The sequence below is a fragment of the Melanaphis sacchari genome, unplaced genomic scaffold, assembly GCF_002803265.2.
Source record: "Melanaphis sacchari strain LSU unplaced genomic scaffold, SCAv2.0 Contig81_pilon_pilon, whole genome shotgun sequence".
Lineage (NCBI taxonomy): Eukaryota > Metazoa > Arthropoda > Insecta > Hemiptera > Aphididae > Melanaphis > Melanaphis sacchari.
The window spans coordinates 352,563-376,793 of NW_020271579.1; the positions used below are offsets into that span (position 1 = coordinate 352,563).

General features: G+C 23.9%; 4 protein-coding genes across 7 annotated transcripts in view; 1 reads left to right on the forward strand and 3 right to left on the reverse strand.

The window, feature by feature from the left end:
* LOC112602056 (beta-mannosidase) overlaps positions 1 to 9,186 on the forward strand; it is a 23,579-nt gene extending 14,393 nt beyond the window's left edge. The window contains exons 3-13 of the mRNA XM_025349972.1: positions 1,982 to 2,130; positions 2,213 to 2,418; positions 2,517 to 2,769; positions 4,147 to 4,312; positions 5,358 to 5,554; positions 5,627 to 6,008; positions 6,073 to 6,341; positions 6,419 to 6,566; positions 7,455 to 7,666; positions 7,761 to 7,982; positions 8,827 to 9,186. Of these exons, the coding sequence (XP_025205757.1) occupies positions 1,982 to 2,130; positions 2,213 to 2,418; positions 2,517 to 2,769; positions 4,147 to 4,312; positions 5,358 to 5,554; positions 5,627 to 6,008; positions 6,073 to 6,341; positions 6,419 to 6,566; positions 7,455 to 7,666; positions 7,761 to 7,982; positions 8,827 to 9,054 (2,432 nt within the window). The 3' untranslated portion in view covers positions 9,055 to 9,186. The remainder of the gene's footprint in view (positions 1 to 1,981; positions 2,131 to 2,212; positions 2,419 to 2,516; positions 2,770 to 4,146; positions 4,313 to 5,357; positions 5,555 to 5,626; positions 6,009 to 6,072; positions 6,342 to 6,418; positions 6,567 to 7,454; positions 7,667 to 7,760; positions 7,983 to 8,826) is intronic.
* Positions 9,109 to 9,686, reverse strand: LOC112602059 (tRNA-specific adenosine deaminase 2). The gene has a single exon (XM_025349977.1). The coding sequence runs from the start codon at positions 9,660 to 9,662 to the stop codon at positions 9,180 to 9,182; it is 483 nt and encodes a 160-aa protein (XP_025205762.1). The 5' UTR covers positions 9,663 to 9,686; the 3' UTR covers positions 9,109 to 9,179.
* LOC112602058 (single-strand selective monofunctional uracil DNA glycosylase) lies at positions 9,641 to 14,122 on the reverse strand. 4 transcript variants are annotated; one of them, XM_025349974.1, is made up of 6 exons: positions 13,989 to 14,121; positions 13,793 to 13,913; positions 11,636 to 11,899; positions 11,307 to 11,573; positions 9,834 to 9,986; positions 9,641 to 9,775 (listed from the first exon to the last, which is right to left on the reverse strand). In XM_025349974.1, exons 3-6 carry the CDS (start codon positions 11,891 to 11,893, stop codon positions 9,665 to 9,667), a joined length of 789 nt encoding a protein of 262 aa, XP_025205759.1. In that variant the 5' UTR covers positions 11,894 to 11,899; positions 13,793 to 13,913; positions 13,989 to 14,121; the 3' UTR covers positions 9,641 to 9,664. The 4 variants fall into 4 exon arrangements, with proteins under 4 accessions (XP_025205759.1, XP_025205761.1, XP_025205758.1 ...); XM_025349976.1 differs by lacking the exon at positions 13,793 to 13,913 and having other exon boundaries at positions 13,989 to 14,122; XM_025349973.1 differs by lacking the exons at positions 13,793 to 13,913; positions 13,989 to 14,121 and adding an exon at positions 12,628 to 12,856.
* Positions 14,123 to 16,690: 2,568 nt separating this feature from the next.
* LOC112602085 (lysM and putative peptidoglycan-binding domain-containing protein 1) lies at positions 16,691 to 18,510 on the reverse strand. The gene is made up of 4 exons (XM_025350009.1): positions 18,231 to 18,510; positions 17,854 to 18,130; positions 17,503 to 17,756; positions 16,691 to 16,936 (listed from the first exon to the last, which is right to left on the reverse strand). Exons 2-4 carry the CDS (start codon positions 18,010 to 18,012, stop codon positions 16,765 to 16,767), a joined length of 585 nt encoding a protein of 194 aa, XP_025205794.1. The 5' UTR covers positions 18,013 to 18,130; positions 18,231 to 18,510; the 3' UTR covers positions 16,691 to 16,764.
* Between the last annotated feature and the right edge of the window lie 5,721 nt (positions 18,511 to 24,231).

Genomic DNA, 24,231 nt, shown 5'->3' on the forward strand with positions numbered 1-24,231 from the left:
AAAATATATAAAATACTTAATACAGTAGAATTGAAACACAAAATAAATAAAATAATTTATAATGTGGTTTAAGTATAAGTTATAGGTACATTGGTAAAAAAAACAATGTGTACTTTAATTTAATACTAGAATGCTATTCATAACAAACAATTAAACAAAAAGACAATCGATTATATTGGATATACAGGCTAAAAGCTTAAAAGCATAACTATGTCGAACTATTCCTAATTCTGTTTGAAATAAAATTAGAAGTGTAGTGTTATAATCTTTATGTTTTGTTAATTTGTATAATATATTAATATAATAACATCATATATATATATATATATATATATATATATATATAACCACGAGTGTCACTGACTGGACCATAAAGTCGAAGATTTACAAAAATATCTTACAATGTGTAACATATTTATAGACTACCCCACACGTGTATTATAAATGTTTGGTTGTAATGGATATTTTCATCATAAAATAGAATATTAAAACTTAAAAAAATGTATTAAACAATTTTCAATTAATTAAATATCTATATATTTTCTAATTTAAAAAACCTACCTAGATATTAAAATGTTGTTATACTGGAATCAATAGAATACATATTTTTTTAAGCTATGATTACCGTGCTGTTATAATAGGTGTCGATTGAATTTATCATTGAGTAGAAAGTTACTGTGATATAGATGTGTCAAGTTTGAATTCAATAATAAATTTTTGTTAACGAAATACAAAAAACAATTTTGAGCGTAAACCTTCGGCTTATTCTTTTAAGTATATATTTTATAATAAATGTATACAGGGGAAGAGATCTTTTATCTAACAACACTTATTATTTCAAAATCTATTAACATTTTTGATGATAATTTTTTTCATAATTTTTAGTTGAAATAAAACAACATTTATAAAAAAAATTATATTTTTAAATGTCTCTTTAAGTTTTTTACTTTTTTCATTTTTGAATACAACATACATTTTTAATTTTATATTCTAAGGTAAAGTACTTTTTGGATTACATATTTCAATATTTAAAAATCAAATTCCGAACTAGTAGTTTATGAGTTTTAAGTATGTATTTAAAGTTTAGACTGGCGTAATGTAGTGATATATATGAATACCCTGCAAAATGATGGGTCTACTACTCAAATCATCTATAATCTTTAAATCTAATTTCTAACGAAAACAAATCACATATATTTCATATTATAATATAACTAATATAAGGATAATAAAATTAGTTTATGGTGTCAAAAGCTTAAAATCAATCTAAATATTCAGAAAATTTCAAAGTACTTAATAAATAATTATAGGTACACGTTATTAATAAGTAATAACAAAAAACTCAAAGTCTTTACAATTATTATTATTTTTAAATTATAAGAAAATAACTAAAATTGTTATTTTTTACTTAAGAATCCAACAAGTTAGATGCAAATATGCATTTTTTTGTTGATATTTTTAGATATCTGTTAGAACTATTTATGTATAATATTGTATTAAATTTTTCAACTTCTCAACCGAGTGTAAACATTTTTACTAACTTAAAAAAAAAATAATAAATAAAATATTACAAATGTCTAAATAGCTTAAATTAGTATAAATTATAAATATTACGAAAATATTATTTTGTGTTGTAAAGAAATTTATAATGAGCATTCGATTAAAAATTTAAGTATCTACGGACCTACGGTTATCTGTTTATAAATTTTAACGTAACAAGATTTAGTCGAAACTGTTATAGCGTAAATATTTCTGTTTTTCCCTAAGTGTTTTTCCTTGTAGGCACACTTTGTAAGGTACTGAGAATTTTTAACTTCTGTCGCCCCAAAGTACCTATAACTTACTATTTCATAGGGGACTTAAGACAGACTGGAAAAATATACCCAATCGTAAAACTAGGTCTATCGTTCAGCTTATAAAGTCCAAAATATAACCTACAGTTTACGCATAAATATTAATACTTTGTTTTTTATTTTTTTAGTGAATTCGAGTTTTGAATTATTCAATAAAAAGTATATTATTTTCGATGGAATAGATACTTTTAGTGATATTTATTTGAATAAAAAACTAATCGGTTCAACGAATAATATGTTTGTGAGGTATACTTTTGCCGTTGAAGAATTTCTTAAAGTATGTATGGTTTTTTTTAAATATATATAATCATAAAATCTTTACAGTTTTGCCTAACATTAATACTTGTAATTTGACATAGTACCAGGAAGAGGAAAATCTACTGGAAGTCATCATCAAATCACCTATACGCATGGCAAATAATTTTTTTAATGATTATTCTAAAAAAATTCCACCATTTTGTGTTCCTAAAGAATACAACGGGGAATGTCATGTAAACTACTTAAGAAAAATGCAAAGTTCATTTGGATGGGATTGGGGTCCTGCATTTCCATCAGTTGGAATATGGTAGGTCTTGTAATTTAAAGCAGTTATGTACGTAGATACTCATGTACTTAAACAATAATATAATTAATAAAACAATGTATCTATGTTTATGTTAATAGGAAAAGCGTAAGGATAGTAATGTTCCAAGACAATTTACTAGAAGATATTAAAACTGAAACAATTGCGGCAAATACTACACATTGGTTATTAAAAACTGATATGTACATTACATGTTTTGGAAGTATTTCTGATGCTAAATTTAAATTAGCTTTGAATACTGAAAAAAGTATTTTAAGTAAAGAACGGAATTGTTGTAACGATTTATGCGTTGAAAACGAAATGCATACTGCCATTGAATTATATGTACCTATGGTAATAATGGGAAAAATTAAAAATTATTTTCTAATTGCGATTTAGTTAACAATAACACATAATTATGATTCATAAATTTTTATTGAAATTGAGTAATTGTGTTACTTTTTAATTTATATCTGTCAAATGTTATAATATTTAGGTACTTAAAAAAATTTGATATGGTTATAATGAAAAAGTACAATGGAAGACTCTGAGAGGAACGAAATTTATTGATGTTATTAAGATCAAAGATTGAATGGTGTTTTTGTTTTAAACATTTTGGGATCTCTAAAGTTTCATAACTTAGATATTTAACAGAAAAAACGATATATATGCCTAATAAAGTTTAAAAAAAACAGTGGTTTAAATTTTTAGTAGGTAGTTTTATAATATATATTTATTTATAATTCAAAATTATATTTTATAGTACCTACAAAGCAATTGGCATATTTATTCTTATCTCTATAAACGCTGAAGTATTTTGTTCTTAGTTTCCTAACCTAAGTACCTCAACTTTAATCTTTTATAATTTATTTCGAAAATATTTAAGTAGGTACTTACAATTGTTTTAAAAATATATAGGTATACGTATAAACCTAGCATGGTTCTGAGCAGATGAGCTCCAATTGAATAAACAGTTTTTAAATTTATCAGATTACAGTAATTATTATTATTATTTTTTTTAATAATAAAAAATAATAACTAAAGGTATATCTAAGTATAGTGGCAAGTGAAACAAAATGATTTAATAATAAGATACACTTAATCATATATTAATTTAGAATTTTAATTATAAATTACTATAGAAATTTAAAAAAAAAAAAGTGTATTAATATATTTATTATTTTATTAGATAAGTAATTTAAACAAATACTCAAAAAAGTGTCTTTTACTTAATTATATAAGAATGTATAAAAATAAAATATAAGGATATATGTACCAAAATCACAAGTAATATTTTTATTTTATATTTGTTACTGTCTCAAGTATAAATTTATATTTTATACCTTTGTAAAATTTAATAAAATTATTCCTTACCAATAAACGAGGAGACTATTATAAGAGACCAAAAATAAAGTTTTTATGACAGTTTTAAGTTGCAAGTTGTAAACCTATTTACTCCATCAATAGAAACATCAGTAAACTTCTTTAATATACATTTTTTTTTTTTTTGTAATATTTGAGTTTAATAGCGTTATAAACTAATAACCAACAACGCATAGTTATGAGCGAACATTTTTGGCAGTTTCCTCAACTCTTGAGTACCTACCTAACCTATAATATAGTTTAACAATATCCTGTTTTTACAATACATAAATGTTTTTAAATATAATATAATAAACCTATACGGCTACACAATTAAAAATTATACTACTAATATAATTTTTATTTCAGACTGACATAAACACTTGGTGGCCTAATGGATATGGTGAACAGCCGCTGTATAATTTAAGCATAGAATTTGTAACTAAAAGTGATGTTCAGTCAAAAATAATTTCTATAGGATTCAGAACAGCTGAACTAATCCAGGAACCAATTGATAAAAATGATCCAAAATTGGGTATAAATTATTGTAATAACTAATGTATACAGCTGTATAGCTGGTAGGGCTCGGAAGTTGATTACCTAAAAAATTAATATTGACTCAAACTTTAAATTTTTTTGGGTTTTAAATAAAACTAAAATATGATCTAAAAATATTAAATGCTCTCAAAAAATTAAAAAGCCATAAAATTCCAAAATAATACTTTTTTTAATTAATTATACTCCATTTTATTTCACTAATCAAATTTTTTATTGAATAATAAATAAATTAACTATTACATGGAATAAAACAAAATTAATAGCTCGTTTACTATTTTTATAGAAAAGCTCATACGTCATAATATTTAAAAAGTATAAATATTTTGTTGAATAGTTTTTCATTTTCTTGGTTTTATTTATTATTTACCCTCACGTTTATATATCTACCACTTTTTTTTCTTAATTTAATTTATTAAAAAATATGTTTTATAATTCAATAAAAAATTAAAAGTTAAGTATTTATAATATATGTCTTTTATGTACATTAGGGTTGTTGGTACATTATTGTATTCTAAAATACCTTTTTTACAGAATATGCTAGAAATTCAAACCCTCCGTAAAAAAATTTCATACTTGAGACTTGCAAGAATTATTTGTACCTAACTTGGACAAACCCAAACTATTATGTTGTAATTTATCACTTTTTTCAACGTAAATTAGTTGTTGTTAAATATATGAGAATGTTAAACTGTATTAAAATTATAAAATTATTAATTTATGGTTTTCTACAAGTAGATTAAAAATTGAACATTTGAATTAAAAATAAAAATATAGAATATAGTAAATCTCGGTTTAGGGGTAGACGGTAAATAAAATATTGAACCATAGCCAAAATTATAAAATAATTTAGATTTAGATTCATAAATATTGAAACACGTTTTCAGCTAGAAAAGTTAAGGTAATCCTAAAAAAATACCTACTAAAAAATTATCAATTTCTAAGTCCTACTAGTAAGTAAGACTAGGCATAAAAAAATCTAATACGAATTGTTTTTATAAATATATATAATATATATATTTTAGGATTATCTTTTTATTTTAAAATAAATGGCGTGCCAATATTTGCTAAAGGCACTAATTACATTCCGGCCAACATATTTCCAGAGAATATGAATAATGAAAATGTTATAATTAATTTATTAACTGCAGCAAAACAAGTTCATATGAATACCATTCGTGTGTGGGGCGGTGGAGTGTACGAGAGCGATGAATTTTACAATGTAATTATTAATTAAGCCAATTAAGATATTCAAAACTAAAATCTTGATATTAAATTCAAATTATTTGCATAGATATGTGACAAGTTAGGTATAATGGTGTGGCAAGATATGATGTTTGCATGTAATATGTATCCAACAAATCAACAATTTTTAGAAACAGTAGGGGTAGAAATAAAGCAACAAATTAGAAGATTACAACATCATCCCAGCATAATATTGTGGGCAGGTAACAATGAAAACGAAGCTGCATTAAGAGGCAATTGGTATGGAACGAGAAATAATTATTCTATGTTTGCTTCTGACTATATTGCACTTTATGTCAACACAATAAAAAAAACAATAATGGAGGAAGATAAAACAAGAAATTTTGTGGTATCAAGTCCTTCAAATGGCTTAAAATCTGATGAAGAAAATTATATAGCGGAAAATCCATATAGTGCTTTATATGGAGATGGTAAATTCTATAACTTTAAATTAATTATTTAAGGCATACATTTTTTTAAATTAATTTTTTTTAGTACATTACTATAACTATGAAGTTAATAGCTGGAGTTCAATTTTTTTTCCATGGACTAGATTTGCATCAGAATATGGGTTACAGTCTCTTCCTGCATATCAGACACTGCAAAACGCTTTTGATATAAATGATTTAAAGCAATTTCCTTCACCAGCACTAATTCATAGACAACATCTACCTTTAGGATATGGGTTTATGTTATATCAAATAGAAATCAATTTACCTGTCCCACCAAAGCCCACTGTTAGTGATTATGTGTACTTGAGTCAAGTAAGCATTTATGATTAAAGCTCACTTATTAATTATTATTAATCAGTTATCACTTGCAATTATTATTATTGTGTTAGATTGTTCAAGCTAGGGCTATGAGAATACAAACAGAATGGTATCGAAAACATAGAAATACATTATTAAAAGATGGTAGAGGTTTAACAATGGGTGCATTATATTGGCAATTAAATGATGTATGGCAAGCACCAACTTGGTCATCAATAGGTAATACAACTAATTTTAAAATTGTATGTTTTAATATAAATAAATTTGCATACATGATAATAATAATGTATACTATGTTATTACTAGTGTCCAGATTTAAATATCTTAAAAATAATAAAAAATGCCTTTTAAATTATCTTTAAAAATTACCGACATTTTTTTAGGTTTACAACAGGTGATAAAAAACGGGCTAACTTTCAGAATTTTTAGCATTAATTTATCTAAATAAAATTAATAGTAATTAAAAGACAAAATACCATACTTAGGTATGCATAATAAATAAACAATGCCTATACAGGAAATAAATGCCATCATGATGCATCATCAACTAATCAATTAGCTATTATTCATTCAAGTCTCCATAAAATACCACGTCTTATAATCATAGAAGATAAATATTATCACATTTTTAACAGAACAATCAATATTTAGTATGGGTAAAAAGTATCAAAAATCTATTTAAAGAAATATTATGAAAACAATATTTTTCTTTAATTTCTCGATTTAAATTAAAAGCTTGTATAATATATTAACATATAATATATACTAAATGTTAATAAAATGATTTAAAAACACTGAACAAAATTGAAAATGCAAAATAAAAGTTTCACCTTTGAAGTATATGTTACATGAAATATTGAAATAAATCATGTACCTACTTTGAATACATTGTTCTAGAGCTGCCAAAATAATGCACTTTGCATTTTCTCTGATACTAGTTATTATGTATGAGTATATGACAGTCTTTCCTTAATGACTGAATAATATTATTTATTATAAATGGATATATTAAACCTATAAATAGATTAAAAATATGTTAGTTTTAATATATGTTAATATCTTGTACTTATCATATTTATATGGTATATTAATAATTTTTATTTTCAGATTATGACCAAAGATGGAAAATATTACACTATAGTGCATTAGATTTTTTCTCACCGATTATCATAGTTCCAGAATTAGAAATTTCAAATAATTTAACAATTCATGTTGTTTCTGATAGTCTAGTTGATTTGGAAGTAATTTTTAATGTAGAAATATTTAATTGGAAAAGCAATATTCCACTCACTACATACATATCAGATACTATATTATTGGTTAGTAGTGTTTAGAATTTAGTTATTAGTTACCTATTACACTTCAATATTTGTAAAGTTAATTTTCAATCAAATATTTCTTTAATTGTTTCAGAAAAATAATAGTGCCCAGTTAGTTTTAAATGAAAACTATTTTAATTGGCTAAATGCAATTACACAAAAATGTGGTCAAAGCAAAGACCAACAGATTCGATCTTGTTTTTTGCACACTAAACTATATTATAACAATAAAAATATGACAGAGGCGTCTCCATCTAATTACCTGTTTCCAAGCACATTCAACAAAATAATTGGTTATGAGACACCTAATATATCGGTTTGTTTTTTCCATTCAGTATCTAATTCATATTAACTATATAATTGTTATAAATGTTATGAAAAAAAATGTAATATTTAAATCTGTAGGTACTCCAAAAGTAGCAATCAGGATTACAAAACAAAAAAATTATTTTAATTAAAGTAAAATAATACAAAATAGATTAAAGAAGAAAACTCCCATTTTAGTAAATTTATTAGAATTGATAGGTATTTTAATTTAAAATGAAAAAATGTAATTTTCAGTAATTATAAAAAACAATCTTTGTTATACAGAAATAAAATGACCAATTCTATAACCGTTTCAAATGCTTGTCAATAAAGTTTTTTACTAAAATGTTAATGCTAAATTTTGTGTATCAATTATAATATATATGAAATCATAGGAAGATAATTTAATTAATTTCATAAAAATCTCCACGATTTGTATTAGAATCAAACATTAAATTAATTTTAACTTTAAAAAAAAATCATAAGTATATCATAATTTTTTTAAAGAGCTTTGCAAACAATAAATATTTAATTCTAAATGGTCACACAGAATTTATTATAAATTAATAATCTAATCATTTTTCAAGCATGCATTTAAATTTAGGACTTCATTACATATGTAAATACTGTACATATATGATATATAATACACTGATATTTTATAGAAGTGTGCAAAAGCAAAATATTACACTTCATTATTAGTTATTTCAAAACAAAGATGGTTCCATTACTTAAAAAAAAAAATAATAAACCATGTATAATATCTACAATCTACATGAAAAATTAAAAATATTGTATCTATAATTGTAGATATACAATTCCAAAAATTAACATTTACTGATTTTTCTTCACAGGTGTCTAGAATTTGGCAAGAAAAGAAAAACCAAATAAATGTTGCATTGGAATCAACAGGAATAGGCTTGTTTGTTTGGCTAAATGTCACTCAAATAGATGGTAATTTCAATGAAAACGGATTTGTTATGTTAAACGAAACAAAAACTGTGAAATATACATCAAACAAAGATATCTCAATAAAACAGTTTAATTTAGAACTTAAACACCTTAAAACAAAATTTATATAGTTTTATAATGTTACATTTCAAAAATAAAAAAAATAAAAATAAATATATATACATTGTTTGTAAATCACTAAATCACTTACCTTAGATCAAATTATAAACATATATAAATAAAATAAAATTGTCTTTCATGGATTTACAGGTTTTTTTTTAACTTTATTTTCTGGAGCATTTGGATTTTGCCCTTTGTAAAATTGTTTAAGTAAATCCATTGCCTGGTTTCCGAATAATCCACCTTGAACTTTACATTTTTCTAAACCAGGAACAGCAAGTACGGTACCACAGCCACCAAAACGGTCATTAGCACAACCATAAATAATGTTAGTACAACCGATATTTATCAACATTGCAGCACACATTATGCAAGGTTCCACAGTAACAACAACAGTTATTTTTGATAATTTTTCTAAAAAGCCAGCTTTAATAATTGTGTCGACACAATTTATTTCAGCATGCCGAGTTGCATTTTTTGTTTCATTTACTGTGTTACGGCCAGAAGCTAAAATATTACCGTCATTATCAACAAAAATACAGCCAACAGGTACTTCCCCTACTTTTAATGCTTCTTTAGCTAAACATAATGACATATTCATATGAGTACTCCAGTCCATTTTTATTTGAACAACTGGAGAATATGGTATGATTTGAGTTGATTTAGTGTTTCATTTTTCCATTTCTCTGCTGTGCCAACACTGCGTGGACTGGGATGAGGAATTTGTACAACCTAAATTTTAATAAGTTCATAAATTATTTCTTATTAAGTTTAAATTTTCTAATTTTACCTTAATATTATTTAATTTATACTTCTTGACAACTTCATTAGACCTTTTTTCAGCATATTTTCCAATAGCAACAATGGTATCAGTATGAAGTAAAGTAACTATATCACTTAACGATTTGTCACAGATTTCTTGTAATTTTTTTTGGTATTCACTCTAAAATACAAATAAATACTACTCTTATACATCTAAACATGCATATCATACAACAGTATAATGTAAATGTAAATTCAAATTGTAATTAAATTCTATAACCTACTATAATATATCAAATTACTTGATTTATAATAATATTGTTTAGTTATATAATGTATGTAATATCATTGATTATAAAATAGTCTATTCAATAATCAATGATAATATGTAACATTATTTACTTTTTTTAAATACAATTTAAAATGAATAAACAAGTTTTCTGTAATAATGAATAAATAATATTGATAATTATTAACAAATAGAATTTAAAATATTTCATGCCTTAGTTATTGAAACTTAAAATTTTACACATTGTTAACCAAAAATAATTTTAATTTAAATAAATTTTGTTAAAATTATTAAATTCACTCTAAATAAAATAAAATTGTGACTGGATTCTTCATGGTTTTAAATTTTTAAGGCCCACTCATGGTTCCTCACTCAAGTGTATAACTTTCAAACTTTTTGATTTAAAAATAAACATTTTTTCAATATTAAATTCAAAAAAGTTTAAATTTTAAAATACCTAAGTATTAGATCATTTTAAAAAGTACTCTTTTATTACTTAAAAGCTACTTTAACTGAAGTAACTAGATCCAATTTTTTACCAATTTATCCTCAAAAGTTGAATATTGAATTATTTTACAAAATATGTTGATAAATACAGAAAACTTTATTTAAAGTCCAATTACATTTATTGCTCTAATCAGAAACCAATATCTTCTTTCATAGGTACATCGACTATTACTTATTTATTACTTTAATAATCAAATTTGAATTTAAATCATTATATCATTATAATTATGGTAATGTTGTAGTATTTTAAATTTAGAATATTATTGTTGGGAATTTTGGTTTATAAGTCATAACATTAGAAAATAGAATAATATTGGTGTAAATAATAACTAGTCTATGAATAATACAAAATTTAAACAAGGTCTAGAGCTGGACAAATTCAAATCATTGACATATGTACAGTGTTTAACTCATGTTTATCGAGTACTCATATCTAAATTTAATTCTTACTCTTATTGTAAATACAATTACTTATTATATATAATAAATATAATATCTATATTTAATAAAATAATTATCTTAAATGTTATTAAAAAAATAATTCTACATAATTGAGTAAAAATCTAAAATATTTAACTATTATAGGCAAAAAAGTTTATGATTATAAATTTTGATTGATAATATTCTGCATTTAATAACAAGTTTGTAAGAAACAAGTACCAATTAGGCAATAAGATAAATAAAAACTGAATTTTTAAATATTACCTTTAAATCGCCTGGTGTGATATTTTTAGCACTTTTGTTCATTAATGCCAAAGGAAAATAGTTATGAATAAAGCAATTTTTGAAAAACTTATATGGATTGCCTTCACTGAGTTCAATAAAAAGGTCCCATAATCTTTTACCACTCACTTCACTTCTATGACAATTAAGACCAGTAATTGGTCTTTGAGGATGATAATTTTTGGGCGTTAATACTTTTCCATCTACTTGTAAATAACTTCTGACAATATTAACTTCACCAAATGGTATCTAAAAATTATAAAATTATAATTTTACTCACTATTTTAAAAATTAAAAACTTAAATACTTACACCAGTTTGACACATTCCCCAAGGTCCTGGGTTGATACCTAAGAATAATACTTTTTTGTTTGTAAGTAAAAACTTTTTTAAAAATATCTTGTGTAAATTGAAAGCATAATCTAATGGACTATAGATATATTCAACATTTGGACCATAATTTAATTTTTTTAACTGAGATACAAGATCATTTTCTAAGTTTATAAAACAATCAACTAAATCTTCAGTTTCAGGTTCTTGTTGTTCAGCAAAGTATTTTGATACAGACATTGATAACTGTAATACAATTATAAAATGATAGATTATTGTGCGAGGTTATAATTTGTTTTCATCATAGAAAATTCAAAATATTGTAGATTTTTAGTTCTAATATAAAATATATACTGTATTTTAATACACTTTTAGATTTAATTAATTAAATGTTAGAACGTAAATCAAATTAAGAGACAAATATTATACAGAGCAAATTAACAATATGAATAGACAGAAATTTAAAATTCAGGGAAACAACTTGATTGATCATAAAAAAAACTTTAAATACATTATAATATGTACCTACCTACTGTAATAAAATAATAAGAAAACTGTTTGTTTTCTATTGTCTTTTAGGAATAATATAAAAAATCTATTTATGTATCTATTACAACTTATAACATATCTATTCATAACTTGTAATCAAGAAACCGTTATAAATGTAATTAAAATACAAAAACATGTTCGTAACAATAGAAGGTAATTTATTAAGTGAATTTTTTTTCCAATTAAAGTGGAAGTATACCAAGGTCCAGGAAAATATACTATAAATTTAATAATAGATTTAATTTATAAACACTATAAAATATAATATATTATATGAATATAAAGTACAAAATAACAAACGACCTAAATGCATCAATTATCCTAGTAAAAATATATATTAGTATTAACATAACACAGAATGCTTTCTGTAAATTTAAATACTACAGTCTACATAATGTAATAAAAATAAAAATACACGTACATACCAACATTAATAATGACAACAGTCATTATTAAATGATGTGATGATACAATTAATAGCACTCATTGTCATTAACTGTCTCGGGTTATACTTTGTATTCAAATACATTATTTTTAAATGGATAAACTTAAATATGATAAAAACATTGTAAATTATAGCATTTTGTGTCATAAGTTAAGTTACACACATAGTTAAATTAATAATCTATCTATTACTAGTATAAATCTTTATTAAAAAGCTTAAAATTGCAATTAATTTAGGAAAAATTATAAACATGTATATTTTTTGTTTTGATTACAAAATTTTATAAATAAACGTTTCTGGTTTTTATTTCAATCTACCATACTTTCGTTTTTTATTAATTTTCTACTGTAAGAATTGTAAGATAGATGACAGACAGGTGTAGAAGTAATAAAATAAATTGTTTATTCCTTATCATAGATGTGATAACAAATAAATAAATAATAATAATCAACAAATAACACGTAACAATTAAATGATTATAGTATAATATTATGTGGTCCTCAAATTAACATTATTGTGTATTTGTGTATTGTTTTTTCAATATTTATTATGTAATACAGAAATCGTAGTTATTTAATTATTATCGTCGTAAATCGTAATTTAATAAAGTATAGGCAACGCTGCAACGATAATATTAATTACGCGGGTATAGCGCAAGTATAAGGAAGCCCCCATATTAAATTGTAGATCCCCTGTTAAGCTATAGATACTAAATAATTTTGAATCTCTACACTTAACTTTTAATAATAAAATTTATCATGAAATAAAAAGCATTTTGAAAATAAAAATTTTTTTTTTTTTTATTACAATATTAATTAGGCAGGTAAACGATTTAGTATATTGCACTGAATAGTGAATACTGATCGAATTTATAGCATGTTTACTGTTTAGCCTAAAGTCTATAAAAAAAAATAGGTATAATAGGTAAGGTAAATACTAAATGATAAATTTAATTACGATAATAATTCTAATCGCAAATAGTTCCGACATGTTACTACTTATAAGTTATAAGCGATACGAATGTCTCGTCTCACACATGAAAATTCCTATGGTCAATTCACTGATTTAAATATTAATATACTAATTATATATCATAAAATATTATTTAGCGAAATTTCAAAAATTACAAATTAGTTTCAACGGACCTTTGTGTATCAGGTCCAACACTCTAACTCATTCCTTTTGATGAGAACTTCAAGAATAGATGTCAAGATTATAGGTCAATTTCACAGTTCTGTTTTGATATCATTGCTTAGAATAGAGAGACTAGATTTAAATAATAAAGACAATATTATTATAACAATAATTAACAATTAGTTAACATACTTGGTTTATACTTACGGCGGTTTGGCCAGTACAGCACTTACTAAATACTAAATAATAAATTAATAAATACTAGTTATAAATGATAATGAAAGAGAAATCGGGATTGAGATTTGAGACTAGCCAGTGCCCAGTAGGTAGGTACTAGGTACGGCGAAATGAATCCACTGAAATAAAACAAGCGTTCAACATGATAATATTATAAAATATTATTAAATTGAGTGACAACTGACAAGGGTGGAAAATCCAAAACTGAACTATTTCAGTCGTAGAAATGTATCTTATGAGTTTTTGACTATATATTATATATTTATTATGTGTATTAATAATAATCAATTATTATTATACTACCTATTACATCAATTAAGCAGATTTAAATTAGTATTTTTAGTAGATAATTTAGTATTGAAAACTGGTTTTTAGAAAAAAATTATAAGCTTTATGTATACATATATTTTATATACCTGAATTATATTAATAGTTGTGTAGTTAATACACACGAACACACAAAAATTATTCTACAAGGCAGGTTTATATTAGTTTGTAACGCATTATTACCTAATTTATTCCTAAACAGACTACAATATTTACTTAGGTACTATTTTATAATGATTATATAGTTGTTAAATTTTTATTAGGGGTTTAGCAGTTAGCACCACCATAATATGCACTATTTATATTTTATTGTTTATACTTACTATAAACATCGCGGGAATAACAGAATATTATAATTCTATAATACATATTATTTGATTGAAATTTAAATAAAAGATAAAAAAAAAACCCAAGGCTTAAATTATTGACTATAGTTTATAATGGTTTTTCTATAATTAGGTACATATTATTCATTGTTTTCTGATATCTTCATTCAGCTGCACTTATAGGATTTTTTTTGAGGGAGATATGAAATAACTTTTTAGTGCTTATTTAAATTACCTATATATTTAATAATAGTCCTCCAAAATTTTTTATAATACTTTTAACGCTGGTGCCTGGTGTAAAAAATAGTCTTTCATCATAAAATAAAATTGGGTATAGCAGCTATTGTAACTTCAGTTAGGTGCTCTGTGTAAAGACTTTTAAAATAATAATAAATAAACATAAAAAATTACACTCTAATTACACGTCTTATTTATTTATAAAACAAATAACTATTAATTAAAATGTAGACATATAAATATGCGTATTTAATCAATGGTAATTTCACTCACAGCTCACGGGATAACAAAGTCATAAATAACATCTATATTGTTATACCGGTCTTAAAAAATAAAGACAAGGGAAGCCAGGGAGGGAATGTATCCCCGCGACCCCCATAATTTGTCACTGTGACCTCATTTAAAACCAAATAACTAATTGCTATAGCATTAGCTACAATGAAGTCATGCTATCAGAAATATAATTTATAATAATAAACAATAATTCATATTTATAATTATAAGAGTGGATAAAATAAAATAAAAAACAATGCATTTGCTTTTTTTATGACATATCGTTGATATAACTAATATCTATAGCCAACAGGTATTAGAAAATAGGGATTATATATTTAAATTAATGAGTGGTCATTTAGTAGCTAAAAATTGTATAGTAAATTCATTTCGCAGTATAATAATTTAGTGATGTCTGCCTTATTAACTTAACATTCATTATTCTTAAAAAAAATCAATACTGCAATATAAAATCATTGATAATTGATAAATATAAATTTGATTTCCGTTTTTAAAAAACCTACCCCTATCTATGTTAATTTTTTATTAATTGTAACAATTTAAGACAATGCCTTACAAAAAAGTATTAAACATAAAGTGCAAGCATATATTAAATTAACATAATCAGTTTACATGTAGGTATGTATGTGTCATTGTATCAGTACATACTGTATATAAATTATGACTATATATTTAACCTTGAACAAATAATTACTAAATCTATGTGGTGTGTGATCAATAGTATAGAATAAGTGAACATCGAAATTTCACAAGTGAAATAAATAATTTATAAATATTTATTTTTTTAAATTATAAATCTATTTAGATATCAAATTTTTAATTTCTGGAAATGAAACAAAAAACTTTCTATGAACAAAACTTTATGCTTTAATACATTATATAATTATAATATTATTATTTTAGTGAATTAATGTACATAAAGCAATCATTTTTTTTTTAGATGTAACTATAATATTTGCTGTTTATAAAAAAAAAGGGTATAAAATAGTTTTGTTCCAATATAAATAATATAGTTAAGTAAATATTTAATTTGAAAAACCAAATAAAAATTTGAAATTGAATCAATATTTTATTTATATTCTATGATAAATTTAGTATACATTGCTCATAAATATTAAGAGAGAAAGTATTATGATGCTAAACATTTATAACAAGGAACTACTGTTGCGACATCAGGTGTCTTGTAAATCTACAATTAATTGTTTAAAAAATATTTAATATCTTTTAAAAAAAAAAGTATAAAATTTCAAAAATTAACGGAGAACATAGTTTATTGATCAAAAATATTATTTTAAATTACAACATCAAAAAGGAACCAAACACAGCATTGGTTACATGTCAAATATAGACAAAAAATAAATGTACTTTTAAACATAAAAATAATGTAACCACAACCTTACTTAGATTGAAAATAAATTATAATAGTTTTTTTAAAAACAAGTTACAGTTCAAGTAGATAATATTAATAAGTCAACATCTCAATCAAAATTATTTTAAGGTAATTACTATGAAATAGTTATAGTTAAACAAAATATTGGCTAGATATATTATACTATTATTTATCACAGTTTAAACATTTCTTCTTCCTCTTGTTCAAGCCGTTGCCGTGAATTCATCAACTTTTTATTCTGGGTCACAATTATTGGTATATCATCTGAACTTAGTGAAGGACCCTGTATTCTACGACTTGCTAGTCGTTGTCGTGTAAACAATACTTGTTCTTCTGGACAGTACCTTTATAACCAACGAATAATATTATTCATTTCTATCAATTACATTAAAATTAATATAAATTACATAATTTTAGAATATATGGTATTTAAAATGGTCAAGTGAATTAACAATTTAAAATAGAGTTATCATAAATAATTAATAGATTTGTTAAATTTAATTATTTACTATAAATTAAAATCAAAGAATAGAATTATTGTAAAAGTTGCATTATGTTTTATGTTTCACTTTTATTCTTTTTTAATTAAGCTATTAAGTACTCATATGATCTGTATAATTTATAAAATTAAATTAGATGGAGAAATTTGATAATGGTAACTATAATGGCTTATAAAATACTGAAGTGGCATTCACAGTTAAACTTACAATAGATTTGAGGTAAAATATTTTCTAGAGGTTCATTCATGTATTCCAATAACTTTAATATTTTTGATAAAAAATTGTTTTTTATAGGAAAAAAATAAATTTGAATGTGGTATTATAAACAATTGTAGGTCACATTCTAATTTTTCATAGAAATGGTAAATTATTCATAAATAAATTTAAATTATTTAAAAAAAATAACTTACACACTTCTGTCTTGACTATCTATAACTTGAGCTCTTGCACTAGCAATTTTATGATCTATTTTATTTAAGAAATTATTACAGTCATCAATGTTGTGCTCTTCAATTGGTGATATGTTTGATGGTTTTGATCCTTTGTCATTTTGGAAGTTGTTTGATCCAATCACATTGGTATCGCAAGTAGGTATGTTTAGATGTTCTCTTAAGAACAAACTGTCATTCGTAAAGAGTCGGTTGGCATTTCGTATTTGCTCAGTCTAAAAGTACAATATCATGAATAAAGCAATTAAAGAAAGATATATCAAAAGTTATTTATTAAAATATTAAAAAGTACTAAAAAATAATTATAATTACCGTCACACTGTACTTAAGTGCAAGCCCTTGCAATGTATCTGTTGCTGTTACAACATGTTTGATGTAGTGCTCATTTCGTGTGAAGTTGGTATTGTTACTTATGCTACCATATTTCCTCAGAGGCTTCGTATTATCGCGGATACTTACCCTTTCGTCCATTGGTATTTGGTGTTATGCCCATTGAAACGATTGCTGTTGCATAATGCGAACTCACAAGATAATAACGTTTTTCACGTCCATACAAGTATGTATAACAAGTGTACAAAGTACACAGCTCCTATAAACAAACATAGTAGTTGTAATGTTTTTTTAAGTCGAGTATGGATTATAAGTTAAACAAATTATTATCATTATTATTTTATTATTATTATTATTACTCGATAAGTGTGAACACGATTTAAATAATTTCACACAGAGGGGTTTCGTTACGTTTCGTTGACGCTGGCAACGAAACGCCTTCACTTTTTAATGAGAATTTCTCTCATCAAACACCTAAAAAGGTTTTGCTATTCGTAAGATTTTTATTCTTATACTCCTAGATGATCATTGAGTGAAGGCCCGACACTGAACTACAGCAAGGCAGTCAGTACGAACAAAAATAATTAACAAAAATTATAAGATGTCTTTTTTTGTTATCATAATATCGCGAGTTCTTATCAATATTATATATATTTATAAAATCTGGTATATACATGTGACACATTATTGCAACAGAGTTCTGAAGTAACAACGCAGAACAGATTAAATGGTATAAAATTTTAATCGTCTTATGATCCCACCCAATCAGAATGTAGAAAGTAAAAAGTGCCACTCCCTAAAACTGTCTTAGTATCATCTTCAGCGATTAAACAAATTTTTTACCTGTTGTAGGTAATTATTTATTTATTATAATATAAGTTAGTTGAACCATTGATTATATAATCAATGGTTGAAAGTTGGTCAAAATTCGACCATAGTAAATACTAAAATACGTCTATGTAGGGATTCGAAAACCGATGTCAAAATCGATATATTGATAATATTCCCCAAAAGCAACTATATATCGATGCTGATATTTAATTTTTTTTTTTAAATTAAAATAGTTTAATTTTGACAATTTTTCGAATAATATTGTAATCGATTCAAAATATTTTTATTTTTTTTTTTGCTATGGTTAGGTTCCCTCCATGGAAAATTTCTGGAACCTCCCATGTCACCATCTAATCAAATATCACTAATATCAGAACAATAATATCGATATTTCGATATTGGCAATATTTTTTTCACATTCCTACTAAATACACGTAATTGCAAGAATACTGAGAATGAGAAACGAATTAAATATTTTCAATTTATGTATACTGTATTACTGTATGTATTAGTAGTTATTAGTTATTAATATATTATTATTATAAATAGGTTTTTTTTAAGAAGTTACTTAATTACTATCGCGTGGCTTACTAGTTGAATGTTGATACATGATAGTTGATAATTCTGTATCCAGTTTTAATATTAAGACACCTGTACCTATCACAGATGTTAACAGTCATGAGGGGGGAAGACAAAAATACTTAGCATAATATATTAATATATGATGTAATACATATTACCATTGATTATTAATACTAGTATAATCAATGATATTACTTATGTTGTACATAATTATTTTTTTTTATTATACAGGGAGGACATGAGAAGTAATTAATGTATTATAATGATAAGTATACTTAATACATAATTATAAAATTATTGTTGTTTTTATTATAATATAAATGGCTTATGTTTTGATGACTATTACAGTTAGGTAATATGTACTCTGTATAGGTATTTTTTTAAATATATTTTTAAAAATGTACCTACATGTCAAAGAGATATAACCAACCATTACCTTTCCCTCAGTTCCGTAGAACCACTACTGATTTATCTATCCAATAGGACTAGGGTAAACACTAAACAATCATATTTAATGAATAGGTCAAGTGACTGAGCCATACTCTTCCCCTATAAACTCAGTCCAAAGTCATACTTCAACACATTAATGATATACATATATATTAAAACTTACCTATTTAATCTGATAATTTAATTACATAAGTAATTGAATAAGTAAAAAAATCGAAATAAAAATACTAGTATTTATAATACGTACAATATTTAATATTTTATCAAGTAAGATAAATTAAAAATTATTGTTATTGTAAAAATTTTAAAATATTAAGTATTCAAAGTTATAAGTATCGCTCTGTATACATCCATATGACATGAGTATTAATCATATTTATAAATTATACCTAACCTATTATATAATGACTTATAAATCTATCTTAATATATTTATAAAGAGTAGTATATGTATCTATATATATATATATATATGTATACTCACTCTATGTATTCTATAATAATATTATAATTTATATTCGTTTATAAAAGACTGGCGACTGTTATTATAGTATTATAATATGTTGGCCAACTAAATTTATTTATGTATTTTTATGGTAAAGAATTTATCGAAAAATCCAGTGAATCTAGTTGTTTATATAATGTTTATGAGAATTATATTTTGAATGGTTTAGATTGGAAAGATGAACCTATGTTATAGCTCAGGTATAGCAATACTGATTACTGGTTGACAATGCTGTTTTTTTGCACCGAATTTATTACATAATTTAATGATAATATAAACAAGGAAACTCGTTTTGGTTATTTTATACTATTGAGTACCTGTATCAATATTCATTAGTGTATAATAAAATAAATAATATATTATACCAAATAAAATAAAATCTTGAATGATATTTCAATTTTTTTTTATGTTGGTCATTTTTTTATCTAGGTATTCATTTTTTAATTATAATAATGATAACATAATTTTACTCCATAAAAAAAGTAGAATGATATGGTATCTATTTTCAAAGAGAAATTTATTAAATTATGAATCTTCTCGAAAGCCAATGATTGTGAAAGATAAGAGTGATATTTTAAATTAGGTACCGGAATATTATTAATTATTATTAGCTGAATAAAGTTAAAGCTGATTACACTGACTAGTATAACTACTAAACTAATATGAATTAAACTATTACAATAATTACGTAAGCTCAATGATTAGACGAACATAAAATAATATACTGTGCATTGATTATATATTTGGTATAGGTATTATTGTTATAATGATACAATATTTAAATTTATCATAAATTTATGTTTATTTTTTATTTACCTGTTAATGATAATAATAAATGCATTAATGAATCTTAACAGTTAATTTTTTTTTTTTAATCAATACAAAATGTAATATGTACATTGGAGTGAATATTTTTATCAATTATTACTGGGCGACATTAAAAAAAACAAATTTTCACGGGACATGTCATAATCAATATCAACATATTATATGCATAAAAATACTTTTCTGAATTAAATAAACAAAACCTTACCTATATTTAACAATACCATCAAGGCATCAAAACTCACAACACATAAAAAAATACAAATAATTTATGAGTTAACCTTATTATTTTTAGTTAAAAAAAGGAATCAATAATATATCTACAGTATGCCAGTATACGTATTGTGTAAGTATACCTAAAAAACAACACGCATTAAAATAAATATAATAATTAGTTAGTAGGAACTAGGACTAAAATCAAATCGAAAACAATTTGTAGATATTTGTTGGAACGGCTGATGACCAGATGAAACATGTCACATTGTCGCATAGAATAAATTGCGTCTTGCATACTTTATTATTCTATGAGTACCTATCTATCTAAGGTGATCAGTGACACGGGTTTTCCATTGTAGAAAATTTCAATAAATATTTGTACTTCCAAATTCAAATGATTGAACGAAATAATATAAATATATATAAATAAATAATAAAATTAATCATAAGAAAAAATTATATAATAATTTTAAACATCGTAATTTTTACGAAAAATCGTTGTCATCCAGTAATTAAATATGTAGTCTACTAGGTGACAAAAAGTTTTCTCTAAGCGACATTTTTGTCACCCACTATATTAGTTAAAATATACACTGGTACATTGTACCTACCTCCTACCTACTTAAGAAAACAAATAAAGTCATAGGATAATTATACTCCAAAAAGTTTAAGTTTATAACATGTATAAATTATAAGACAAGATACAATTTAAAGTACCTACTAAATAAATATAATTTATCTACATAACTGTTGTATATTATATAGCTTTAAGGACTTAGCCACTTAGGCTTAGTTTAAAGTTAATATTGATATTTTAAATTATTTTTACAATTACCTTTAACAGCTTTAACTTTATGTGTAGACTGTACTGACTATAGACAGTGGCGTTTTTCATGGAATGACTAACGAGTGATAAGGAAAATGGATTACGCTCTTGATCTTTAAAAAAAAATATTTTTCATATTTTAATTTTAATTTATATGAAATGAATATATAAGTATTTATTGAATACAGAAAAACAAGAGTCCACATGTGATATTTTTTCAACGAATGTCAAATAACAACAATATTAAATAATTGAAAGCCCTGCAACTTTTTAAATTCCGAACCAAACGAGGAATAGGTATATCGTTTTTACAATGATGTCATTGATGAGTAATTTTTTGTATGTATTCAAAATAAGTAGTCAAAAAATGCTTCAAAAATTTCCAATATTTTTAAAGAAAACTAAAAAAATAAAATAAAATAAGGAGAAACAAGAATTTGTACGCTTAACCAGTTTTTGATAAAATCATTCTCTTTATAGAGTATCTCAAGATCGTAGATACTTACTTGAAATTTTTACCAAAATTTTTATATGATTATTTCCTTTAAATGATATAAGTTTCAAATTGTTTTTGATTTATTTATAGATATATTAAATTTGAAATTTTTGTATAGTTTAGTCGAAAATTGTATAACTATAATACTTTTTATAAATAAATCTAGTTTTGACTTTGTACCTAGTTACAATAAAGTAGGTTGAATTATATAATTTGTCCTCGCAAATAATGTTTTTTGTTTATAACAAAATAATGAATATCGTTATTCATAGTTTAAACGTTCAATTTCGTCCATCTCTACGTGATTTGTTTAGTCTAAATTTGATTTTGTTTAGCAGAAATAACTTCTTACATTGACAAATTATCATGATTTTGTTTTTAAATTAATTTAACATTAAATCAAGTAGTGAGCTTGTTAATAATTGCGTACTTATTTAAACATTTTTAGTAAAAGTTTGAATCAAGTGTATAAAAAAAAAAAACCAAATCAATTTTGTTGAATAATTGACTATTAGTTTTGTTTAAAAATTCTTGTAATTTTTTTTTTTGATTTTTCTCTAAGTATACTACACTCAATTTTTAATTAGAAAATTCGCTCAATCTTGAAAATTGAAGCATTTTTACTGCTTCAAGAAGTGATGTGACAGATACAAAAAAAAAAATATCACTGTAAAACTAATATATTCATCATTCTGTTGTTTAGAGTCTTAAATAAATATTGCAATATGATGGTATCTAATACTTACCTAGCAAATACCAATTGGTAATTTCTCAAGTATATCTATAAAAAAAAATTTTATTTAACCAGCTACGTTTGTGTGAAGCATATAAATGTAGGTTTGATTTTGATGGGTGAAAATTAGAATATAAATATATCATAAATTAAAATTAAATATGTCTATAAACATTAACTGAACATGACTTTCGCACAACTAAGTACTTCACTAATTGAAAATGGTTACGTTATGTATAATATTCAAAGTACCTTATACTTAATAATACCATTGATTATGTATAATAATATACATAATCAATGTTACTACCAAGGCCGCCTACAGAAATTTTCCTCAGGGGGGGGGGGGCAGCAAAAAATAATACACTTACCATAAATTCTGTTTTTTATATCACATCGTAAAAAAAAATTATTTATTTATTTTAAAATTGCAAGTGTCACCTTATCAGTTATCAGTCCTCCTTATTGTCCTCCAAGACACTATATAAAATCCAAATAAATGCAATAAAAATTAGGTAATATCTTAATTAGCGGGGGGGGCCTCCTCTGACCAACCCTGCGGGCGGCCTTGGTTACTACCTAAAAATTATTACTATTGAATAAATAAGGGATTTAGTTAATCAAACCTAACCTGAGCAAGTATAAGGTATTATAATTTATAAGGCTTTTTTACTTTTTCAGTCTATTGGAAAATGTTTTATTCTACTCAAAAATATAACATTAGAAAAAAATTGTAAACTAGAAAGTTAATGTAAAGATTATTATGTATATATAAATGTTTGTTGATAGCACAAACTGTGGAAAAATATGAGGTAAAATTACTCAATAAACATTATTTAAAGGTTTTTATTTTTAAAAAATAATAATATATTAAAAGAAATATTATTAATACAATCA

Coding starts and splice junctions, on each gene's coding strand:
- LOC112602058 (XM_025349973.1), bottom strand. Junction 9,987..11,306: donor TCACACCAGGCGATTTAAAG/GTAATATTTAAA, acceptor TTTGTATTTTAG/AGTGAATACCAAAAAAAATT. Junction 9,776..9,833: donor ATAAATTAAATAATATTAAG/GTAAAATTAGAA, acceptor ATTAAAATTTAG/GTTGTACAAATTCCTCATCC.
- LOC112602085 (XM_025350009.1), bottom strand. CDS start 18,012: ATGGACGAAAGGGTAAGTATCCGCGATAATACGAAGCCTCTGAGGAAA. Junction 17,757..17,853: donor CACTTAAGTACAGTGTGACG/GTAATTATAATT, acceptor TTGTACTTTTAG/ACTGAGCAAATACGAAATGC. Junction 16,937..17,502: donor GATAGTCAAGACAGAAGTGT/GTAAGTTATTTT, acceptor TTGGTTATAAAG/GTACTGTCCAGAAGAACAAG.
- LOC112602059 (XM_025349977.1), bottom strand. CDS start 9,662: ATGGACTGGAGTACTCATATGAATATGTCATTATGTTTAGCTAAAGAA.